Source organism: Silurus aristotelis (genome assembly GCF_946808225.1).
Source record: "Silurus aristotelis genome assembly, chromosome: 2".
In the NCBI taxonomy this organism is placed as follows: Eukaryota; Metazoa; Chordata; class Actinopteri; order Siluriformes; family Siluridae; genus Silurus; species Silurus aristotelis.
Window position 1 is genome coordinate 29,356,451 of NC_139575.1, and position 9,108 is coordinate 29,365,558.

Below are 9,108 nucleotides of genomic sequence, written 5' to 3' on the forward strand. Positions count from 1 at the left end.
ACACACACACACACACATATGTACACACACACACACACACACACACACACACACACACACAGTATATACATTTAGGCCCCCCTAAATTTTTCACTCTTTGTTATATTGCAGCCATTTGTTAAATAATTTAAGTTCATTTCTTTTCCTCATTAATGTACACATAGCATCCCATATTGACAAAAAAAAACACAGAATTGTTGACATTGTTGCAGATTTATTAAAAAAGAAAAACTGAAATATCACATAGTCCTTAATATTCAGACCCTTTGCTCAGTATTTAGTAGAAGCCCCCTTTTGATCTAATACAGCCATGAGTCTTTTTGGGAAAGATGCAACAAGTTTTTTACACCTGGATTTGGGGATCCTCTGCCATTCCTCCTTGCAGATCCTCTCCAGTTCTGCCAGGTTGGATGGTAAACGTTGGTGGACAGCCATTTTAGGTCTCTCCAGAGATACTCAATTGGGTTGAAGTCAGGGTTCTGGCTGGGCCATTCAAGAACAGTCACAAAGTTGTTGTGAAGCCACTCCTTCGTTATTTTAGCTGTGTGCTTAGGGTCATTTGTCTTGTTGGAAGGTAAACTCTCATTAGACCAGAGAATCTTATTTCTCACCATCTTGGAGTCCTTCAGGTGTTTTGTAGCCTACTCCATGCGGGCTTTCATGTGTCTTGCACTGAGGCTTCCGTCGGGCCACTCTGCCATAAAGCCTCGACTGGTGAAGGGCTGCAGTGATGGTTGACTTTCTACAACTTTCTCCCATCTCCCGACTGCATCTCTGGAGCTCAGCCACAGTGATCTTTGGGCTCTTCTTTACCTTTCTCACCAGGGCTCTTCTCCCCCTAAAGCTCAGTTTGGCCAGACCGCCAGCTCTAGGAAGGGTTCTGGTCATCCCAAACATCTTCCATTTAAGGATTATGGAGGCCACTGTGCTCTTAGGAACCTTAAGTGAAGCAGAAATCTTTTTTTTAACCGTGGCCAGATCTGTGCCTTGCCACAATTCTGTCTGTGAGCTCTTCAGGCAGTTCCTTTGACCTCATGATTCTTATTTGATCTGACATGCATTGTGATCTGTAAGGTCTTATATAGACAGGTGTGTGGCTTTCCTTCCAATCAGTATAATCAAACACAGCTGGAATCAAATTAAGGTGTAGAACCATCTCAAGGATGATCAGTAGAAATGGATAGCACTTGAGTTAAATATATGAGTGTCACAGAAACGGGTCTGAATACTTAGGACCATGTGATATTTCCGTTTTTCTTTTTTAATAAATCTGCAAAAATGTCAACAGTTCTGTGTTTTTCTGTCAATATGGGTGCTATGTGTACATTAATGAGGAAGAAAAATGAACTTAAATGATTTTAGCAAATGGCTGCAATATAACAGTTATATTTTATATATATATATCTATATATATATATATATAGATATATAGATATATGTGGGACGGTGCTGTGAGGATTGGGCAGCAGTCGAAGTCAGGGGCCTGCTTAGACTGCTGCCCCCGCGACCCGAATTACGGATAAGTGAGGGAGAATGAATGTATATATATATATATATATATATATATATATATACATACACAGTACAGACCAAAAGTTCGGACCTTCTCATTCAAAGAGTTTTCTTTATTTTCATGACTATGAAAATTGTAGATTCACACTGAAGGCATCAAAACTATGAATTAACACGTGGAATTATATATGAAATTATAAACATAACAAAAAAGTGTGAAACAACTGAAAAAATGTCATATTCTAGGTTCTTCAAAGTAGCCACCTTTTGCTTTGATTACTGCTTTGCACACTCTTGGCATTCTCTTGATGAGCTTCAAGAGGTAGTCACCTGAAATGGTCTTTCAGCAGTCTTGAAGGAGTTCCCCGAGAGATGCTTGCCACTTGTTGGCCTGTTTGCCTTCACTCTGCGGTCCAGCTCACCCCTAAACCATCTCGATTGGGTTCAGGTCCGGTAACTGGAGGCCAGGTCATCTGGTGCAGCACCCCATCACTCTCCTTCTTGGTCAAATAGCCCTTGATGCCTTCAGTGTGACTCTACAATTTTCATAGTCATGAAAATAAAGAAAACTCTTTGAATGAGGTGTGTCCAAACTTTTGGTCTGTACTGTATATGTATGTATGTGTTTGTATGTGTGTCTGTTCAACTATCTGTTCAGAAACACTTACTAGTAACTGTTAAAATTGTAATTTTAAAAAAATATAAAAATTGGGGAAAAGGTACGTTTTTCCCCATACATTGCTGTATGTTTTTATATTTTTATTTCTTTTATTTTATTTATTTGTATAGCACTTTTAACAATGTACATTGTCTCAAACCAGCTTTATGTAGAATGCTTTTTTTCAACTTGTAAGTTTGTAGCCATTTTAAAAATAAATGAATACTTTGTTAATACCATAGAATAATAAAATAATGTGTATTAAGTGCAGTTTTATCAGAAATGATGGGGTTGTGTACAAAGTTTTTACAATTGCTGAGAATAGCTACCATCCACATTGGTGGTACAGTTTCTGCTATTATGACTTTGTCATTTGTCTGTTCATGCATTAAAGGAGCAGCGTCGCAAAGTCCCAGGTACAGAGAATGGCACAGCTATGCCTCCACCACAACAGGTTTACAGTGGTTATGGGGAAAGAGCTAGAGCCCAGTCCACATCTGGAAAGGTAACGGTTTGCAAGCAAATAACCATCTAGCTTTAAATCACTGCAAGGCAGCTGGAAATGTATTAGCTAATGTATTAGTGAATGAGAAAAGCTGGCCATGGTTTGCATGTATCAGAATAAGACTGATAGCTTTGAATTAATTCATATGTTGGGATATATTAATTGCTACCTTTTAAGTGACAATCTCTCTCACTCTCTCTCTCACTCTCTCTCTCTCTCTCTCTCTCTCTCGTGTGTGTGTATATGTGTGTGTGTGTATGTGTGTGTGTGTGTATATATATATATATATATATATATATATATATATATATATATATATATATATATATATATATATATATATATATATATATATATATATATGTATGTATATATATATATATATATAGCCGAAGACAGCCAGAGAGCAACTAGCTCTGACGTTATCTGGTGCTCTTAACTCGGAGACTCCCCACACTAGTCGTGATTCTCTGCACTGCTCCAGTGGATACAGTACCCAGACAACAACACCATCCTGTTCTGAAGATACAATACCCTCTCAGCATGGTAAAAACACACACATCCCTGATTACTTAAAAACTTAGGTGTTCCATTTGTCTTTCACGTTTTTTGTAATAAACATAATTTATTCCTATTTAGATTTTATAGCAACTTGCCTTGCATTCTGTCTTATAACTAAACAAAGACTTCACTTATATAATAGAGAGCAATTTCACTGACATGAAATTATAGTCTAATCGATTACACACATCAGTAGCAGCTTGTACACATTGTCAAACTGCTGACTGTATGCCAAAAAGGTCTTTCTTGTTTTCCAGATAAAAACACTGTATTATTCTTTTACAGCAATAAAGAAAGAACCTCCTCTATATGGTAGGTTTCTGACTACAGACTGAGTTTTACTTCACTTTTTCATTTCGGTCATCAGATAACTTAATGAGGGAGTCAGGTGTGTCAGAGAAATATGTGAGGGTGGTGCAGGACATGTATGAGGACAGTGTGACAGCAGTGAAGTTTGCAGTAGGAACGACAGTCTGGTTCAAGGTGGCGGTTGAATTGCATCAAGGATTGTCTCTGAGCCCTTTCTTATTTGCAGTGGTGATGGACAGGTTGACGGACGAGGTTAGACAGTAGTCTCCATGGACTATGATGTTTGCAGATGATTTTGTGGTAAGAGTAGTGAGCAGGTTGAGAAGAGCCTGGAGAAGTGGAGGTATGCGCTGGAGAGAAGGAGAATGAAAGTCAGTAGGAGTAAGACAGAGTACTTGTGTGTAAATGAGAGGGAGGGCAGTGGAGTGGAGTGGTGTGGTTGCAGGGGAGAAGAGGTGGAGAAGGTGGAGGAGTTTAGGTACCTGGGGTCAACAGTGCAAAGAATTGGAGAGTGTGTTAGAGAAGTGAAGAAAAGAGTGCAGGCAGGGTGGAGTGGGTGGAGAAGAGTGGCAGGAGTGATTTGTGATAGAAGAGTATCTGTAAGAGTGAAAGGGAACGTTTATAGGACTGTGGTGAGACCCGCGATGTTGTATGGTTTAGAGACAGTGGCATTGAGTAAAAGACAGGAGGTGGAGCTGGAGGTAGCAGAGCTGAAGATGTTGAGGTTTTCATTAGGAGTGATGACGATGGTCAGGATTAGAAATGAGTTTATTAGAGGGACTGTGCATGTAGAATGTTTTGGAGACAAGGTGAGGGAGGACCGATTTGAGATGGTTTGGACATGTGCAAAGGAGGGACATGGGGTATATTGGTAGAAGAATGCTGAGGATAGAGGAAGGTGGAAAAGAGTAAGGCCAAAGAGGAGGTTTATGGATGTGGTGAGAGAAGACATGTAGGTAGTTGGTTTGAAAGAGGCAGATGTAGAGGACAGGGGGGTATGGAGACGGACGTTGTGGTGACCCCTAATGGAAGAAACCAAAAGAAGAAAAGGAGGTCTTTAGATAATTTTACCAATATTGTAAGATAAAGATCCTTCTGTTCAGAGAAACAGTAGTATCTTATATTCAAATACCACAAAAATTGTGCGCATATGTGGGTTTCCATTTTTGTTTGCAAGCATGTATGTGTTTCTTATTTATCAGTCAAAAATTATGTATCTCACCATATTCAGACCTGGAAATATTGCATCTGATTGAGGCTCTTAGTGAATGTCAGGTTTTTTTTTATCTATCAGTTAAATTCCACTGAACATCCCAGAAAACTCACTGTTTTACAGAAAAGCCTTTATTTGATCACATTAAAGTGTAAATAGAATTTTTCACACCAAAACAAATCATCTCATAAACTATCTTAAGTTCATAATACTAATAAGAATGTTGCTCCCTTCTTATCCTACCTGTACTGTTTTCATTTTCTGTTTGCTTTTGTCTTTCTTCTTCATTCTCAGACTATGATTATATCTCCCTTCACGGAGGCGAGGACACCCCCAGTCCATCTGATTTTGACAAGTCCTGCACAATTCCACGTAACAGTGAGCTGAGCCAGAACTACCGAAAACTGTTCCAGAGCAAAAGACCAGCATCCACAGTTAGCCTGCTGACTGAGCCTGAATCACTACTGCTACAGCAACCCCACACAGCCACCATTCGGCGAAAACCATCCAGCAAAGCCACCCTCCGTCGTGGCACTATTAGTGGAGGAGTGCCCATCCCCATTTGTACACCACAGGTAATTCCCTAAGTGCTAACAGTATAATATTCTAATTATTATTGCTTGCTGAACATCATTAATCTGCTTTAGTCTATTGGTTTTGTGTAACTTAACCATTAAACGTTGTGTTTCTAAATAATAATCTAAAGATAATCTAAAGATATTTACCTCCAGACTGTAATTTAATGGATCTGGATTTCTCTTCACAGGTGCCACTGAAGCCATCTACATCAACAGCAAGTTTGGTTCCAGGTCGTAGTGGTAGCGAGGAGGCAGTGTGCTCACAAGTGAACCCTCAATCAGCACAACTAGTCAGCTCTTACTTGGCACATGATAAACATACTCTTTGCTCTTCCACCCATAATATAAGTCCAATGCCAACCCCATACTATGCGATGTTCCCTGGGCAACCACCAGTAGGCGTCACTGAGCAGATCTACCAAACTAGCAAGCAACAGCCAAGGCATTTCCAACAACACAATGACTATCAACAGTACAATCAAAAACAGCTACAATATCACCAAGAGTGCAACAAACAGGAGCACCCAGTACAATATCAACAACAGTTGAATCGAGCACAACAGGAGTTACAATATCAACAGTACATTCAAGCACAACACCAGCACCCACATCAATATCAGTACAAGCAGCATCAGCAACAGTCACAGCACATACCAGCTCAGAATCCACGGTTTCCCAAACAGCATCCGATCCAGCAGCATGAACTACAGCAGCAGCAGCAAAAACAGTGCCAACTACCTCAAAAGAATCCTGTTCTACAACGCTGGTCATCTGCTCCAGTTCCAGACATTGCGAATCATTTAGAAGATACAAATGAGTCTGATGGGATGCGCGTCGGTGGCGGCAATGATATGCTAAGCATGATCCGCAGGGGGGTGAAACTCCGACGCACGTTTACTAACGATCGCTCAGCACCTCTCATCACTACCAACTATCACGAGTGAAGATGATTATTTTAAATGCATTAGACTATTTCTTTTTTTTCTGCTTTGTACATGTTTACCTTTTTCCCATTTTATAAGCTTCCCATCAGGGTTAAAGAGTCTTCTTTTCACAAAGATGACCTTATTCACTTAATTATAATGATGACTTTGTGGCACTGGTGTGTCCATATGAATGTCAGCTTTCACATGCTTAATTTTATTATATTCTTACTGCAGATATAAAAACACAGATGCATCTGTATCTATTTAGAGAAAATAAATATTTTAGGTAGCATTGTTGGATTTTATTAGTTTGTGTACTTTTGTAGAGTTTTAAATTGAGAGCGACTGCTCCACTGCCATTACCTGGCTGGAATCTGGAAACCATACATGAATGAGTGGAGTACAAATATAAGTGTGTGGAGAATATGGCCATTCTTTCATTGCTTGTAATTAATCACTGTGGCTATCTATTCAGTCTGCACATTCTTATGACTTCTCTTCAACAAAGCTTTGAAAAGTTAGCCGTTAGAAGGGATACAATGGCAACAAACATTATTGAAAATTTTATTTTAGAATTCCTGAATTTTATTCAGAAATTTTTTATTCAGGAATTTTATTTTAGAATTCCTGTTGTGTAATTTCCATTTTCCAGTTTTTATTTAAAAAAAAGATTTTTATATATATATATATATATATATATATATATATATATATATATATATATATATATATATATAATTTTCTTAAATGCTTTTTTTTTGTTTCCTATACACATTTTTTAAAACATTATTCAGGATATAGTTTTGAAGCGTTCCAGAATTAGTGACACTATAAATTGTACATTGCCAACTGTTAAAGGTGATTTAGTTCTTGAGTAATATACTGTTCATGTCTACATATTCTAAAATCAGTCATCATTTGTGATTGTGGGGTTTTTTTTTAGCTGGTGATTGTTGAAATACCTTGTTTTTCCACTTGCTTAAATGTGCAGCTTTTATGCTTCTGCAATGAAAAAGAAATGCTTGCCATTTGCTTTCTCTTATGGCACACATCTTGGAATCTGTTTGCCTTATAAAAGAACAAACTAAGGTTGCATTGTTGCAGTTTCCAAAAGCATTTGATGTTTAGATATGCTATGTATGGATCTTAAATAATTTACCTATATAGTTGTGTGTTTTCACTTATTCTGCCTTTGGCATTTGAGATAAAGCTGTGCCATTTTTATGTAGTTTGAACTTTATCATTTGAAGTGATTTTTTTTTTTTTTAAATCTCCAGCTTGATGCTTTTCTCTAAGAAATAGCTTAAAGAAAGAAGACTTGTTTTTCATTGGTTGGACTGGTTACATGGGATTTATAGTTCTACTTGTTTTGCTGTCCTGTGTAATCGAGGAAGCTAATGCTGGTCATGGGCTTTGGGACAGTAATTTCGTTGCCTTTATTCTAGCCGTAAATCATCAGCCATTCTTAATCTGCGAAATGCATTCATTAGAACATTTTGCATTGTGGTTTATATTCTTTTATTGCAAATAGCCAGAGGTTCTTTTTACTATCTTATTGCCTAATGAGGCAGGTAAATTGTTGAAAATTGACATGTACTATGTTCATTATAACAGAATTACAGGTTGTAATTTGTCATTTATATTCTATCAGATTGTTTTATCAAAACTTTGATACATTTTGACCTGTTTACTGTCCCTCATATGTTTTTTTGTTTTGTTTTTATATTAATTTTGTTCTGCCAAACTTTATAAAAAAAAAAAAAAAAAATGGTTACGTTGGGATTTTTTTATCTTGGTATCCCTGACCCCTGCTGCTTTTTTCTTGACCATTACATTTGTAACCAACCCTTGTATTCTATCGTCTGAGCAGGAGAACCCTTTCCTGTTTAACGAATTTACTTTAAAAGTTCATAAGCATTTCTGTGTTTCATATTACAGAATATTTTTGCTGTAGTAAATGGAAAGGGTTGTGGTTAGGCGCCCATAAATGCAGGACATACTTTTTTTTTTTTTTTGTGTATCAGGGCATCAGGTTTTATATCAGATGATTTAATCTTTGTTGTTTTGCAGAACATGCCCCAAATGTGAAAGGCCAAAAAAGAAAAAAGAAAAATTGTTTACAAATTGGGGATATATTGGTGACTATAGTTACCAATGATCTAGAAAAAGGCACAGCTTTAGAACGGTTGTCATGCTGTGCTGCATTTTCTGTATTTTGGGCTAACATGACCATCTATTTAGCAACACTGTATTATCATTACTTGACAAATTAGTAAGTGAATAAAGAAAGTAGGAAGATGTGATTAACCTCGGATCTTTATATGTCTGGTATGTTTTTGAAGCCATCTGTATCTTGCAGGCATTTTTAAAATGAGTACAGACCCTGTAAAAGTAACATGAGATTTTGTCCATCTAATTCCATTTTTTTTTACCTATAAAAAAATCCTTGAGAATGTAACCCTTCCATTAGGGTTAGCTAAAATTTTAAACTGATCATAAACTAGTGCTTGCAACTTTAGATGAATTGCCTCTCCAGTATTCTCAGTTCATGTTAACGGAAGAGAACTCATGGACAAGTTAAATGAAAATAACAATAGAAGCCCCTTGACCTCAAGTGTTTGGAATTTTGGGTGAATTTGGAAAACTAGAAGGATGCACTACAAGAAGACCAATGAGTATACATTTCTCATATTTCATTATTGCTTTCTTACACCTTTTTTGTTATCTTAAAGATGAATCTCTCTAGCATTATCAGGTACTTCTCTCTCCTATTTCTATCCTACCAAAACACCACCATAAAAACATCCAGCCTGGATAAATATAAAATATTAAATTCTAAGCAACAT

At 37.3% G+C, this 9,108-nt stretch overlaps 1 protein-coding gene across 2 annotated transcripts in view; it reads left to right on the top strand.

The window, feature by feature from the left end:
* The window catches only part of mtss1 (MTSS I-BAR domain containing 1), a 37,212-nt gene extending 28,638 nt beyond the window's left edge, over window positions 1–8,574 (top strand). The window contains exons 11-15 of one of the 2 annotated variants that reach the window (XM_083532708.1): window positions 2,565–2,675; window positions 3,065–3,221; window positions 3,522–3,548; window positions 5,053–5,333; window positions 5,525–8,574. In XM_083532708.1, the coding sequence (XP_083388834.1) occupies window positions 2,565–2,675; window positions 3,065–3,221; window positions 3,522–3,548; window positions 5,053–5,333; window positions 5,525–6,280 (1,332 nt within the window). In that variant the 3' untranslated portion in view covers window positions 6,281–8,574. The remainder of the gene's footprint in view (window positions 1–2,564; window positions 2,676–3,064; window positions 3,222–3,521; window positions 3,549–5,052; window positions 5,334–5,524) is intronic. The other variant, XM_083532709.1, reaches the window with a different exon arrangement.
* The last annotated feature ends 534 nt before the right edge of the window (window positions 8,575–9,108 follow it).